The following is a 16,493-nucleotide window of genomic DNA, read 5'->3' on the forward strand; positions in this document are numbered from 1 at the left end:
CCTCAATACCTGCAACAAATGTAAAGCCTGACTGAATGAGAAATGCTTTTATTTCAACCCAGTTGCCAGCTGTTGATTAAACAGAACAAAGAGACATATATAAGAACCTGCCATTTTTAAGTTTTAGTCTAAGAATCTAAGAAAAACAGGAAATTCTTGTAGCTTAGTCAGATTTACAACTTGATTTTTTCAATTTTTTTTTAAATAGAAATCAAAATTTGATAGCACATTTTACAACTTATTTAGAACAAAAAACCCAGTATCACCTAGTCACATGTACTTTAATTCTTATTTAAATAAGTAATCTGTATAGTTTGGATTTTGCATTTTCTATGATGACACAGAACAAGTTAAACTACAGTCAATTTCGACATAAATATCTGTATTTACAGATTAGCCAATGACTAAGATGTAAGTGGAGTATGCCAGAAAATACTGTTCTCTTTTGTTCAATTGGAAATAAAATTCCTGTGATTTCTTCAGCTCCCTGTAGTAATTTCACTCCATCTATTTTGAACTATCTAATGGATTTGCAATGGTTAAAAAAACCCAATTACTTCTCAGGATGGCTGAAAATACAAAAAAAAAAAGCTGTGAAAGTAAAAAGAAAACCAATAGTTTATTAGAAGACTGTAGTTTCTCAGAGCATTAAAGGAGTGATCACACAACTCATGCAAGTGCCCCCCATGGTAGGAAAACCTTTGCAATGTGCTTGCCTGCAGTCTTGCAGGCTTTCTGAACAATGGTGAAAACACTGAAATGTGGCTTTTGTGAAGCTTAGAAAAAAAAAATGCTTGAGAAATACTACTGTCAGACACAACTAAGAATAGGACATTACACCCTGCAGTTTAGCTTAAGATCTTCTATCTCACAATATTGTCTTCTTCCACCCGTAATTAAGTACTTTGAGCTTATTTATAGCTGGAATTGATGCCTCCATCTCATGCACTGTGCAGACATACAGAAACAGTATTTTATTTGTTCTTGGAGCCACAAAAAGTCTCTAAATGAAAGAATGGAAAATAGAGAGATTAGACATAAGAACAAAACCTGAGAAAATATTCTTCTCTGGGTTCTTCTTACCAATTGCAAAAAAATCAATTTACACAAGGAATAATCTTAGCTGCACTAACCAAGAAAGAGGAATCTGATTTAATGTGGCTGCAGAAGTCTTTCTTCAGCAGAAATGGAACAGAGAATGTGACAATTAGGACTGGTAAACTTAAGGATAACAACTTTCTTTTGTCATCGGAATTATGGTGATGGAAGCAATACACAATTTTAGTAACATTTAGCAAAAAAAGTTTAAGTGAGAAGGGTATGTTCCTAAAAAAGTATGACTTCAAAGACATTAGAAAAGGCACTGATGACTTTTTAAAATCTTTATTATATTGCATAAGCTATAACATTTTACAAATCTTAGTTATAATTTCAGCAACAGATACACTGATACTGTAGTAAATACAGAGATGAAACACCACCTCCGAAAAAAGTAGAAAAAAAAAAAAGGTAGAAATACTTAAAACCGGGATGCAGAATATCAAGAATGTTTTACATGAACAATATCCATACTAGAGTGTTTTTGAAAATGATTGCCAAGGTAATGAACTGTTTGTGAAATATAAGGCTCCAACGTGCAAGGCGGTGAGCACAGTCAGTGCCATCAGTTCACCTACCTTTCAGCATCTCAGAGCCAGGCTTCTTATGAATTCCATGCTCTAACAAGCACTGAAAAGAGACTTTCTACACAGTAAGAGGTTGTAACTACTGCTCTAACATGGACTGAAGTGCAACAAGTGCTTCAAGGGAACTGAATCAGTTACCTGGGGAATAAAGTACCAGTACATTTTGGGGAGGGGGAATATAGGAACGTTCACTAGGTCTTAAAGAGACTGGAAAAAAAAAATAATTTTGTAAAATAATTTTCAAGCTGAGAGTGCCGATAATGACATTGTTGGGGTTTTTTAAGACTGGCAGGGGAAAACTACCTGAAGCTTTTTTTTTTTTTTGGTAATCAGAACACTGCTTTTAAAAGAAAATGAAGCTCAGATTAAAGTAATTTAAACCACCTTTCATATCAATTCATTAACACAAAGGCAGCTGCCTACTCTTAGAAATGTGGCACAAATTAGTGCAAACTACTATAAAAGAATGCTTATTTTTAACTCTGTAGGCTTATTACTGTGTTTTTATAATTCCACTGAATTAAAAAAAATTAAAGAGGAAAAGCTTGGGTTATATAAACAATACAAGTTAGGCTCCAAATTGAGGTAAAAATTGTTTCTAGAAAGTAAGAATTAAATACCTATCTCCATATGTTCCTTGCCATAGATGCAGAAAGTGTTAGCAGCTGAAAAAAAGGATTTTTATCATTATAATAGTTTTATATACAAACACATAGAAATTTCATTTTTGAAGTTTAAATGCCCATCAGATTCATACCTGTAAATCCAGTGGCTTCAAGACACTCTTGATTTATGAAGCTGAATCAGGTCCCATATGTGCATTTTTAAAAGATACTACTGTTCAGATTGCTAAAGATATATTTTTTTAATTTCTTTTTAAACATAAAATACAAAAAACAGGGTTTACAACAATTACCATCATCATCAACATGCAGGAGTCAGTATTCCAACATAAAAAACACTTGATCCACCTTTTAAAATATAAAAGCTAATTCTAACTATGAATTGAGGTTTATTTGGCTAACAGAAAGATGCCATAATGTGCTTTTCAGATAGTTAGGTGTCCCACTGATAAAATAAGTCTGATGAAAGAGAAAGGCACTTCAGCAGGCTAATTAATCTCCAGATTTTCCTAATATGCAGTACTAGACAACAAATGTAATATACTTTCTTTTAATTTGCACAATATTACATCAGTAATATTGTTAACCTGTTTTACTTTTTAACTAATGACAAGAGTTTAGACTCAAGCCCATTAATTTCATCCTCTTTGGTACAAATTACTGCATAAAACCAAAGCAGACAACTAAACATTCCTACAATACTGGATTATTTTCTATGCATTATCTCTAGCTCTATGTTGGTAAATAATATCCCTAATCATCAAATCAGTTTTGCTTTCAGGCTTATCAGGTACCAGAGTTCTTTTATTTTCCGACAGTAGTATAATTTTCCTGTTAATCAAATGGAATTTTCTCATATTCTGACACAGAAAAGAAGTCATGTATTTATTTTCAGTATAAAATTCTGCTTTAGAAAAGCCTTTTCAAGTGTAACCAGCAGCATAAGACATTATGTGATGCATGCTAGCAAGTTACAGACAGAAAAGTTGGTGTATGGGATCTACAAAGCAAGCAAAGACGGCTGTTGCTTGACTGGCATGGACAGAAGCAACAGCCAAAGACAGTCCCGGAAACGGTATTACCAGAACCGCAGCGTGCACACTCCAGAAAAGAACTTAAATACTCCACTACAAGAAATGTCCACATCCTCCTTAAGCAAAGGAAGAAGCTACTATCTAGTAGAGATACCAATCCTACGTATGACGAGATGCCTATTTTTCAGAAAACTTTGTTCTATCTTTCCTCCTAGTACTGAGAAGCCCAGCAGAAAGAAACTCTTGCAAGAAGATCTGTTGCACTCCGACCTGCTTTGCTGGCTAAAAGCTCAACTGGATGCACAGCCTTTAAAGGGGCCATTTTGCACTACCATAGGTGCAGGGTAAAATTGTGACTAATCCAGACAGCCAAAGGCTCCTCTAGAAGGATGGTACGGAACCCAGCTCCACTCTTGGCCCTTGATCAGCTAGCAGAACAGAAAAGAATCTGCATTACATCACTACACCTTTTGGCACCATTGCCTTGAAGTTCCAAAGTTCTAACTGATCTTTCCAACACTTCTAATCTTTTTTCTTTGGTGACCAGATACCTACTCTGGTGCACAACAAGAACAGTGGAGCGCAAAACTTCATTCCTTTGAACTCATATGAATAAAGCCATTTACAGTAGTCTGTGTTTTTTAACAATACAAGCAAGTTTGAGGAATTAGGTCTTTTTGGTACATACAATGAAAAAAATACATTAAAATCTGCAATATATTTTAAGTTACTGTAGGTGAACAAAATTACAAAGAGAGACATATCAATTTAATATCAACTCCTCAAAACCATTGGCTTGTCAGGGATTTTCTGTTATGTTCAACAGAACAGAATATTCTTTTTGAAAAGGGAACCATTCAAACTGATGCAACTCTAAGAGCAGGGCAATATTAAACCTCAAAAGTCAAAGCAGCTTTCAGAAGAAATGTGCATCTACACAAAATATAGGAATTGATTCCTACTAATTATATAACAAAGCAAAGGATGAAAATATCAGTATTTGGGACTAGATTTTTGTCACCTACAAAATCCAGTGCAACTGCATATAGAAAAAAAGTATTGTGGAAATGTATTAGGTATAAGAAAACTGAATTACAGTTACCTAAAAAGACTACCAAAGGCATCTTCACCCCTGAAGTCGATGAATCATACAATTAAACTAGTTCTTTTGGCCAATTTAATTGTAGACTTATTTGCACACCTATCTCAAAAAACTTATTTTGCACTTTCATGCTTGTGAACTCAACAAGAACATCCTATTTTGTTCACAAAGCAACTGCACACCAGAAGTTGGACTGACGTACTGCTAGTACCGTTTTGGTTACTTTGCATATTCTTCTAGAAAGTGGACCAGACAACCGACAACCCCAATGCAACAGAGATACTTCACAGTAAGGTTTCCTGAGTAAATATTCACAGAAGCCCAGCTGCACAGGGAATTTCCCAACTCTTGAGTGTACTACAGGGCAGACAACTTAGTGCATCTCACCCCACAAATCAGATACAGGCAGTGTATGTTTGGGTCTTGGTACAGAACCTTAACCAAGCTCTAAGGGAAATATTAATAAAGCTTTTTTAGGATGATTTATAATCAAACTGCCAAAGCCAAAATGCTGTAGCTTATTTCATCAGGGAAACAGCTTCAAAGCCATGGAAAGACATTCTATATACTATATGAAGCACATTTAGGGATGCATCTACTTTTCTGTTAGCCAAAGTTGAAACTATCACTTTGACAAGATGAACATTAAAAATAAAGGATAATCCGATGGCCTTTTCTTTCCTCTATACATATCTTAGTTACATTTCATGCATTCATGACTTTTGGTAAATTTAAGAGGAGTCATAAGTAGTAGTTATATTGCATTATAGACCAAATTTTGTGATCTGCTTGCTCATGCTCATAAACCTCCCCAACTTTTAAAGCCTGCTGAACCCCCTCTGTGATCCACAACCTAGACAAAAGCAGCTCAGGCTGGCAAAATGTAGGCACATAAACCTCTGATGATCTTCCATTTGTTTTAAAACATAAAATCAAAACCAACAGTGCTGAACTTTCTTGCTAAATGAAACTATTTCAAAGGTATAATTTGCCTAAACTTGCATACTTTTTCATTATGGGCCAAACTCTAATTTACAAATAGGCAGGTACTCGGGACTACATTGTGGAGCACTACGGGCTCAACAGCATGCAGAACAGAAGATTTTAACTGACAACGAAGCCAAAACAAGACATGGCGATTACAAGTAGCAGCAGCTTTGACTGCTACCAGAACCAGTCTTTTTCTACTGGATGTGGACACTTGATAGCAGGTGTCAGTCTTCAGCGTCCACAGTTCATAACAAAGCAGATTAAAACAAAGCAGATGGGTAACATCTTAAGACAGCAGGGACGACGAACTGCAGCGGCCACAGAGCTTGTACGCTTCTCTGTTCTGTCACTGCTATATGACACGCCAACCTTTTGCACATGGATGGGCACACAGGGAGGGCAGTAACGCTACAGAGCTCTGCTGATAAATCCCACAGAGCTCATCTGCTGGTGTTGTGGGACTGACGAAACATTTTACATTATACAAAGAAGTAGTAACAGATCCCTAGAAAAGTTCACATATAAAACACTGTACAGATGGTCACATTGATTAGGAACAAGGCTGAGGAATGGCTTTAACTAGTCTATCAACACATTAACATGTATGAAAAAAATTAAAATATGTGCCTACATTTCTCACCGTGCATTCCCAGAGGTGCGTCCAAGAATGACAGTCTAATTAAAATGTGGGCCTTCCCTATATTGCCAGCAAAATTAGAAACTGGAAAATCTTAATAATAGCATTTCCCTGTTTTCAATTCACATTGAATATAAATTGCCCAGTTGAAGTTTAGTAACTCAATCTGTATTTAAAAAAAACGTAACTTTTCTTGATACTAGAAAACAACATTTCCCTTGTAAACCCAACACTGCAGAATTACAGAAGCAGCCAAGAGGTCAATAACCAGCAGGGAGAGCAACACCACAAAGAACACTTTTAATTTATAGGAATAAGTGGCCTCTCCTCTCTTTTCTTCCAGATATTGGTTTTGCTATCTCTTTTGGTGATAGACAGTCTATCTCTTTTTTTAGCAGAAGAGACAGCCGGTTCATGACCTCCCGAAATAGTTTTTCTTCTTAGACCTTCTTCATCGCGCTGTTCTATGACTGGCCCATTCCCTCCATCCATAATGTGCCTCACAGCCTGGTCCTCTGGAGTGCAAACAGTGGTCCCACTTTCACTGCTACTCAGATCCAGATCTTCCAAGTAAAGGATCTTAGAATGCAGCATATTTTTAATGAAAGTTTTCTCTCTCTCCAGTTTCCTACTAGGATGATGCTCATTCATGTCCACACCAGAGTCCAGACTGGTATCATTGCTCTCTGTTTTTCTGCCCTTCTTCAGATCTATGAAAGAATGCCTCACTTGAGCGATTGGCTTTCCATCCAGGGACACAAACCATGCTCGAGGATGCGGAGATGGTTTTCCTTTAGAGAGTTCCAATAATGTTTGTTCTGAAATACCTTGAAGTTCAGATGAAAATGGAGTCATTACAACTGCTTCATTCAATGTCCCAGGAACGGAGACAGATTCCAGTAAGCTATTAGTGTACCGGCCCCAGTTTGACGTTTGAGAAGGTAAGCCCTCTTCACTATCTAAGGTACTGTTTTCATCTCTGCAGACAGAAGGCTGCGGATGACAGTGCACTGGCATTTTCGGTAATGTTTGCATGTAACCATCACGATTCATGGGTTCCATCATGGGATTATATACTAACTGCCCTTTTCTTGGCAGAGTTGCTGATTTAGCAGGATGTAATTGTTCTGGGGAGTGGAAAAGGTCAGAGGTTTGAAGAATAGCAATAGGTTGATTGTAAATATGCATTAGATGTTCTGGGATATGGGAAAGCCCATACATCTCCTCTTTCAGTGAAAGGTATCTATTTTGGTCTTGGATGTCCCTAGGAGCCTGGGAAATAGCAGTGTTACTATGCATCGGCTGCTGTAAATGCCTAACTCCAGCACTGGGCTCCAACGAATGGGCTGAATTTCTTGGCTGACCAGTTTGACAGGATGACTGATAAGGAGCATCCTCTGTGTAGATTTTAAAATTGTCTCGTGATTTTCCATCTTCTGTGTCTATGGACATCCTTCTTTGAGGGCTGTATGAAGAAGTCTTCGGTGTATATAACTGTGACTTCTCCTTCAACTTGAAAGATTCTTTGACAGCATTGATGTGATTTATGTGAGTTGTTGATGTTGTCTGGTCTTTTTTTATGACCTCCAGCTTAGTTGTATTCTTCTCCTTCTTTTGTGTCCGACCACATTTATCCCTATGCAAAAGAGATGCAAGGTGACTGCAGAGCATACTAGACTGAAGATTATATTTTGGTTAAGAAGTTGTAGTGTAATACGACGTCACAAAGTTCAGTACAGCAGTAACTGTAATTTTTGAAGAAATATTAAACTACACATTATAGTTTAGCTGAGGGAACATGTCTCAACCTCAAAAGACTATTTGATCAATCAAATTTCATTCATGCTGAGATTATTAGAGCTTCTGGTTTTGCTTACCTGCAGTAACAAAGAAGAACAGCAAAAAATCCAATGATAATGACAACAGTACCTCCCAGTATGGCTGTAAGGAACACTGTATGATAGGCTGTTATGTCCTTGGAAACCGCACTAATAATGGATTCTAAACAATCAAACAAAATCAGAACAGAATTAGTTCTCAAAAACAAGTCATTCCACTTGATATGCAGGGCTGTAGCTAATAAACCGTACTTTTCCTGTGATTTTGTGTTCTATGACACTATGTTCATCCTTCCCAGTTAACCTTGCTATTTCAGCAAACCAGAAAATACACAAATAGTGGCTACAATGGTTCATCTCAAGTACTAAAGCCTTACCATCCACTTAATTACAGTCAAATTACATTTGTATTAGTTGCCCAGGCTGACTTAGAAACATGGTCTAAATTTCCTATTTAATGCTTCTGACAGAAAGAGTTATCTGTTTTTAAATGCTGAATTCATATGAAGAATCCATATTCACCCTTCATATGAATTTACAAAACATGCAACATGTCTACGGAAAACAGAATCCACTGGGACTGTTCTGCCCAGGACTAATTTTCTTGCTGTATTTCCTCCTGTCATACATGAGCGTCAACAGTAAGGGCTATAGTCCCACTAATTTTTAGATTTTCATAATCACAGTTCCCTTGCAGGCTTCTTCCAAAAGATGGCTATAGTATAAACATACAAGTTCAAATACAGTCTGGACTTGTCCCCTATAGCATTTTAAGTTCTGTGGTTATATGCACAAAGGCACACTATCAGGATTCAAGCAGAAGTTATCCAACTGTTGAAATTATTGTGTCATTTTTCCCCTTCTGTTGTTAAATAAAACAATCAGGCTGACAGCCTTGTAATACATTGTTACTTAGGTTACTCAGTAATTTCTTTGCCAGTAGTTGCAATACCTCTTGTTCCAGGCAGTGGAGCTGCTATCCAGTAGCCTAAGTGTTGAGCAGTGTATGTCCATACTAATTGACCATCTGCTTCCTTTACCATTCCTAGCCCACGGCTTACCCAAGCACCTGGGGGAAAAAAAAAAGAAAAAAAAGAAAAAAAAGGACAAAATATTGCACATGCTGTGCAGGATTCCTCCATACCTCAAATCTAAACTATTAACAAAAATACACAAGGTCACAAGGAAAACTGAAACTTCTGGCCCATACACTATTATTACACAGCTTTAGCTAAACATGCAAACTTTGTGTCTTGACAATTTCATTGCAAATATCCCTGTGTGAACATTCACTTTGAAACAAAGCATCAACATTACTTACCAGAATTAGTTTAATATAATACTTTTTCTGTTAACAAATGTCTTTCATAGATATGCACACAAATAATTTAAAAAATCCTATTATATGAACGTAAGCATGTATGAAGGCAAAGACTGAAAAAAATCAAAATCAAGAAGCAGGTAATTAAAGCATACGAATACCAGTTTAACATTAGCTAGCAGCACTTAGTGGGAAAGCATTTTCATCTAATAGGCTACAACAGGATAATCAATGTTTGTCTTTAATGTTTCTGTCCTCCTTCCTGCCCCCAGGCAGGAACAGTTCAGTTAGCACAAGGAAGGTCTATTGCGAGGACACAGATTCCACACCATCTGTTTGGCTGTGCAAAGGTATTATGGTATGCCAGTCTCTACAATTAATAAAGCATGCAGTAGAAGAGACAGAATTATACTTAATGCACTTGAACACATTTATTGTGGGCCATCTGTGAAATTGTAACAACAGAAAACAACCCATATAAACAACCTTACATTTTCAAACTGCAAGTATTGAGGAGGGAGAACCACCAGCTTTTTTAAAACAATAATCAAAGCATACAAAAAGTATAATTCATATAAGCCCTATAATTTCAACTTTCCTCCAGGACCCTTCTTACAGCAAATCAAAGGAAATATCAATAAGACAGGAGATAAAGATGAGAACTGACATATGCCACACGTGCACACGCACAGACATACACAAAATATCATCTGCAGTAAAACTTGCAGCCTTCTCCTGGTACTTGTGATGGCTGGCAGAGGGCAATAGCAGCAGGAAACCACCTAGAGCCCTGAAAGAGGTGGTTTCTTAGTTACTTGAAAAACCACTTGTCCAGACTCAGGAGCAAGACCAGCTGGAACAGTCTTCCATCCCTAACTCTGGTATGAAGGCAACAACAACAGACCCTCAAATTCTCTGTCCTACCAACTCTAAGGTAAGATGTCACTACACTGCAAAACTATTGTTTTACAAGTACAGAGAGTGGGCTACTGCTAGGCAGATAAAATAAAACACAAAACACATATAAAAGGCAAAATCCAAATAATATAGACCTCCAGAAGTTCTCTTGACTGAAAAATCTGTAAGAAGCTATATATAATCTTTGCTGTCCTCCGCTTCAGTAAATTCTATCTCCTCCCCAATATATTCCATAGAAAATAGTCCAAAGAAAAACATTAAAAAGTGATTTATGAGTAAGCACATATTCTCTATGATTTACTGCCATTCAAACAGAAGGATATTGTTCTCAATTTAATGTTGCAATGCAAGCTTGCTTTTTTGTAATTGTATTAAAATCCACAAAGTACTTTCAGTACTAATGAGGCAAAATATTTAGTAAGAAGGAAGCCACATTCAATATACATCAACAAATTCTGCACCTATGGCAGCTGGAATATAATTACAAAGCTTATTTTCCAGGAACAGCCTCAATACTATTACACTTCAAGTAATCCCACAAACACTGCACAGACAGACATGTGAAAGCAGTTTCTGTCTTTTTTTTCTGGTGCATGTGGACCAGTCTACGCAACACCAAACACAGACCCGTTCTCTTACCACTATCGATGCTGACACTGAAGGTCTGGTTATTATCATTATGACATATTACGCAAGGACTTCAGAATTTAAGTGCGTGTCAACATCTTGTTGGGGACATCCCACATGCAACATCTTGGATGCCAGAGCCTCGTTATTCAGTGCAGTGGTAGCCCTCCATTCAGCTCCGATGAGGGCCTACTGCTACTTACGGACAGTCTCGAAAGCTTGCTGGCGAGCTAAGATGTTCAGCTGTCCCCAGTCACCAGAACCTTGACTAAGGAATGCCTTGCTATTACTCCATTTCCTTACAAAAAAGTCGCTTTGCACGTGTCAGATCAAAGGTAAAAATACAAGAAACATGTTTAAGATTAAACATCTAGAACAGCGAATACAGTTGCAAATTTTCATGGTAGAGAAGAGATGAGGAAGAGGAAGAAAAAGCCCCCACAATTCTCCCTCCTTCTCCGCAGTTCTCCTTGTCATCTCCTCTGCCAGCAGTGAAGGCTCCATGCAAACACTATGCCTCAATGAGCACCCATCACAAAATATTTACCTTTATGGAACCTCTATCAGAGTACACCTCGTCTAAGAGGAAAAGAACGTCTGTTGTAATTATTTTTATTGGGTCAGCATGCCATGCTCCTGTTCTTGCTCTGCCCTCAGTGCCAACATGCCTAAGGGGACATGTTGAGTAGGCCCCTCAACACCTGCATACCCCCCCACACACACCCCCCTTACGCTGCTTTATACCCCAACCCAACCATGTGACAGAGCGGCTCTAGCTCTGTCAACTTTTTGTTTTAGTAACATTGTTGACCTAGTTTTCTGTTTATTGAGTTAAAACAGCTCAGCATAGGTACAGATGAGCACAGGAGCTGGCAGAAGTGGCTGTGGTAGCAAGAAATTAAAACCTTTTGTTCTATTTTACCATATCAGACTAAAACTCTTTCTTTGATGAAGAATGCTTTAATCGCCAGTTACCTCTCTGAAGTCTTCTAGGTGTATTATCTTCTATATTAAAACTTACCCTATACACACTTTTCGCAAGAGACGACCTAGCCAAATTTTAATGTTCTTTGTTCTTCATTAAGATGGTAAGTTTATTTCTTGAACATGTAAACAAAACTTTGTGAGTGTATGTCCTCTCCTGTACTTCCAACAGTGGAATAACAGCTTTTTGCCTTAATAAGGAGTAAGACACTACCCTCTGCACTCACTAGCTTATTTCAAGATGAAGTGTGATGGAAAGTGTAAGGTACAATGTAAGACAATCAGTACGGTCATGCACACACACCTAATACAGGACATCTAAATGGGATAAGTGTATGCAGCTCATTACTCACTCTTGACTAAAATTAGACATGAAGAGATGACAAAAGGTCCAGAATGTCTAATCCCCAGCCCCTTTTTCCCATGCATATTCTAAGAACTGTGTTGTTCCCTTTGATAACTCTTACTTCCCCTTCATTTCACTTTATGAATTGCTTTTGTTAACTGAAGTAATATCTATTCCATTTTCTGCGCCAAAGGATCTTTAGAGCTATACTCTAGGAAAAAAGCATCCAAATCCTCAGTTCCGATTCGTTTTCCTCTAAGGTGGCATTCAGAAAATTACCAGGTTTAAAATTTAACATCACCTTTTAAGGTACATTACCTGAATCCCTAGCCTCCCATGAAAATAAAAATTATGTTAAAATTTGTTCAATAGGAATGCTAATGAATTTTACTAAAGCTTTTTGAACCAATGAAAGCAGGGAAATTCCTTTGAACAACTCGAGCTAGTCAATCAAAAACCAATACAGAACCACTAAGAAAAATTATGACTATTTATCACCACCTCATATATTTAGTGCCATCACTGTTCCATGACACACAATGTCATGTGCCCAAAACTATACACCTGTGTTAAAAGGTAGAATAACAAATAATGTAGTCCACTTACCTGTTTTCATATCAAATGTCCATGCAGGTATAGCATCTCCTGATTTTACAGTACTTGTGGGAAGAGGAAGCGTAATCTGAATGGGACCATTTACTTTCAGTTCTTTCCCAGTCAAAAGAACATTTACACATATTGCAGCAAGAGGAGCCAATTCCATGCTTTTGAAACCTGAATATGAGAAATACCTTGCCTGTAATTCTCCGTTCATAGTGTATTTTAAAGAAAAATATTTAGAATTAAGAATCTATCCTCTAACTAAAGGCAAGCCCTCATTCACATCAAGCTACACAGTCAGCTGTCACCGACTTGGTCAAGTAAAAATCAACATCTCTTCTGGACTTTTAAAAATCTTGTGATTAAAATAAAACCCAGTTATTTCTATACCATATCTCTAAAAGAGAAACAGACTTTTGAAATACACGTTCAATGCTGACTGTAGAACCAATAGTTAGGCAAAACTTTGCTTGGGGGTGGGAGAAAAAGGGTTCTTCCCCTCAGATGATTTGATTACAAAAAAGCTAACCTATGTGAAATATAGATAATATGAGGAGTTTTGTATAATTGCTATATATGTAACGTTGAATCAAAACTGAAGACATATGCAAATATGACTGCTGAATTTCTCCTTAGTTGAGCAGTCCTCTTAAACTTTCCTGTAAGGATTAACTTCCTAATTTGGCAGTTATAATTAACCGAATAGTTAATCATAAGGCTCAAAGCACTCAGAGGAAACATTTCATATAAAAAGCTTTACAATGCAGCCTGAAAGTTTGTTTCCTTTGTTTTCCTTACACTACGCAGATACTTCAGAATGCACAAAACGACAGGATGGTGAAAGCCGCTGAAACAGAATTAGTAAATACCAGAATAATGTTAAATCTATGCAGGCCCTTAGGAGCTGGTTGTGAGAAAACTCCTTGTGCATCAGATATCAATTAGCTTCCACATGCCCTGAAAGGAAGCTTATTCCTTTAGGAGTATATGAATAATTTAAAACACATGCCAGACATTGAAAGAAGAACTCAAAGGGGAGAAACAATGCTCATTCCCTTACGCTTTACATTTACAGAGGTAAAATATAGATAAGAAAAGTTTTAAAATAGGTAAGTCAAGATATCAATATCTTATTATTTTAATTCAATGAAAATTAAAGGACAGTGACAAGTTCAAACAAGCCATGTAGTGGCCTTCTCACACGCTGAAACACTATGTCCTCATATGTGTTACAATTTGAAGATTTCTTCTTCTTGGGAAAACACTTAAATACTGTATTTACATACCTGATTTATTGAGAAGAATTCCTGCTGTATAGAGAAAGCTGTCCACTTTCAAAAATTGCTCTGGTACTGTCAGATAGGCTGTAACATTTGTAATGTTGTGGTTTGGTGGAAGCTTTATTAAAGATTTTGGAAACTGAACACTTGGTTGAGATTTGGCATCTGTAAAAGAGTGATGTCTTGTCTTAGCAATGGTAAAATACACAAACAGTGTTTTTGTAACTGTTCAGAAATCAATTTAGCACAACAACCTGTTTTCACCCATTTTCTCCATGGTTTGTGTATTTCTAGTCTAGTGGTTGTCACAGCCACACATACAGCTACACAATTAACTGAAAATCTGGCTTTGAGTAGTACATGAGAATATAAATTGCTAGATTTATTTTTTGGGGGGTATGTGTACAGATGGTTATCACAAAGCGTTTAGATTATGGTCTGCATACAATGAACTTACCAGACAGCTTTCCAGTAATTAAGACTGTATCTTCAAACAGCCATATATTAGCTTGACTTTGTGGGAATAACGAAAGCGTCACAGATGAGTATACTGTGGAAAGCGGTAACATCTGTTAGACAGTGCAACCAAAAAAAATCCTGCAAGATCCCCGATTCTAAAGGAATAGTGAAAAGAGCAGTTGAAAAAAAACCAAAAGAGAACATCTGAGAACTGGATAAATAAATTACTCCTGCTGTCCAGAGCAGGAATTTTAGTGGCTAGGCAGGAAGACCTCTGTGTATGTTTGCTACTGTCTCATACCTTCTATAGATAAACAAGTGGCTAGAATTTTTAAGAGTCCATCTTGATTTTTTTTAAAAAAATCATGTCACTTTTTAAAAAGTATGCAATAGTTAAACATGAAAACTTGTGAGGAAGCACTGCTGAAAGGAAGATATAACTACAGTTATCATGTCATAGTATATGTACAAGTACTGGCACTCCAGAAATCACTAAGACAACGTGATTTTTGTCAAAACACATTACCAGCCCTTTGTTAAGTCTAGGTAAACAATCTCTCACAATACACTCGGGTATGGCATTATAACCTACTTAAGAGTTAAAAAGGTCTGTTTTCTCTTTTTACAATAATAAGAATTTTGATAACTCTAACAGATCATTCACCATTATGTCTGCATTGACAAGCACATCCCTTGACTGACTTAATTCAGTCATTTCTCAGTTGACAGTAACTACCCCGACTGCTGAGGAAGACAGAAATTTAATTACCGGCAGATACAGTTTAATAATAGGACTGTAAGGCTCTTACGTACTTGGCATTCTCCCAGTCTTCCAAGGCAAAGGTGTTAACATGTAACCATCCTTGTACGATATGATAGTTAAACTTAATCCTAATTTGTAAGGAACTTTTATTAATACTGCTCCATTGTTTCCAGTAAGGGTAGAATTTGTCTTCGTGTAGTTAACAAACACTTCTACAACTGCCTGTTGCAGGTACTGATGGCTGATGATGTCATTTACTTGAACTTTTAGTGTAAAAACAGATCCTATTAACAGAAAGAAAAACAAGAGGTCATAATACATCATAACTAAGGATCACAACTTAAATTTTTAAAGAAAACCTACAGTTTATGCCTTAGCTATTCATCATGTACAGTGGGTCTCTATCTCAACAAGGGGTAAGCTCTGGCCAAAGGGAGGGGTAATCATACCCCATATTTATATCCCATAATTATATACCACAGAGAAGAAGGAAGCAAAAATCCTTGAGATGGGGCACAAAGATGCCAAAAAGCATTTACCAAACTCAGCAAATGTAACACCTAACCAATCAGAAAAAAAAAACCAAACAAACCCAAAATTACAAAGCACTTCTTCCTCTTTTTGTTTAAGCTTGAACAATGCATCTGTGACGTGAGACTCTACGTGCCTGGCAAGTGCTCTGCAGGATCACACTGATAATAGAGACGGACTTGTTATCCAAGCGTAACCCTCGGCTTGGGTCACACATTGGAAGATGCACCTTGAGTTTCTAAAAGCAGAGAACCTAATGTCTGCAGACTGTGGGATAACATGTTTATTTTCACATGTTCAAGATCATTATGAAGTAACCAAATGCATCCAGACAATTTAACTCTTTTAAACTATGATCTCCCACCATCTCCCAGACTTACAATTCTGGTCTCGTTTTCACTCTTCTGTATTGCAACTTCTAAATAGTATTTGTCTACTGCTAATTAAAGGATTTGACATTCCTTTACGATACCTTTTAAGAGATCATAATCAGAGTGACTGTGCAGCATGTTTAAAACAGTATGCTTGAACAAGAGTCTCAAAGATGCTCTTAATTACATTCAGTCTCTCCCACCTTAATTACAAATAATTAGGGAGTCTTTTCATAGACAGCAGGTACGTGAGAATAGACAGAATTCCATGTTTCATCTAGTGTGAAATTAATTTATTACCTTAAATTAAAATATGTATAGATCACTGTTGAAAATATTTAAAATACTGATTTTCCAGTATTTTGGTTATAGACATAATGCTAT

At 36.9% G+C, this 16,493-nt stretch overlaps 1 protein-coding gene across 2 annotated transcripts in view; it reads right to left on the reverse strand.

Moving 5' to 3' along the window:
* Positions 1-1,367: 1,367 nt before the first annotated feature.
* Positions 1,368-16,493, reverse strand: part of FAM171B (family with sequence similarity 171 member B) — a 36,405-nt gene continuing 21,279 nt past the window's right edge. The window contains exons 3-9 of one of the 2 annotated variants that reach the window (XM_037398166.1): positions 15,258-15,491; positions 14,443-14,535; positions 13,992-14,150; positions 12,712-12,879; positions 8,862-8,978; positions 7,949-8,072; positions 1,368-7,707 (exon numbers count right to left, since the gene is read on the reverse strand). In XM_037398166.1, the coding sequence (XP_037254063.1) occupies positions 6,372-7,707; positions 7,949-8,072; positions 8,862-8,978; positions 12,712-12,879; positions 13,992-14,150; positions 14,443-14,535; positions 15,258-15,491 (2,231 nt within the window). In that variant the 3' untranslated portion in view covers positions 1,368-6,371. The remainder of the gene's footprint in view (positions 7,708-7,948; positions 8,073-8,861; positions 8,979-12,711; positions 12,880-13,991; positions 14,151-14,442; positions 14,536-15,257; positions 15,492-16,493) is intronic. The other variant, XM_037398167.1, reaches the window with a different exon arrangement.

This window comes from Falco rusticolus, chromosome 8 (assembly GCF_015220075.1).
Source record: "Falco rusticolus isolate bFalRus1 chromosome 8, bFalRus1.pri, whole genome shotgun sequence".
NCBI lineage: Eukaryota > Metazoa > Chordata > Aves > Falconiformes > Falconidae > Falco > Falco rusticolus.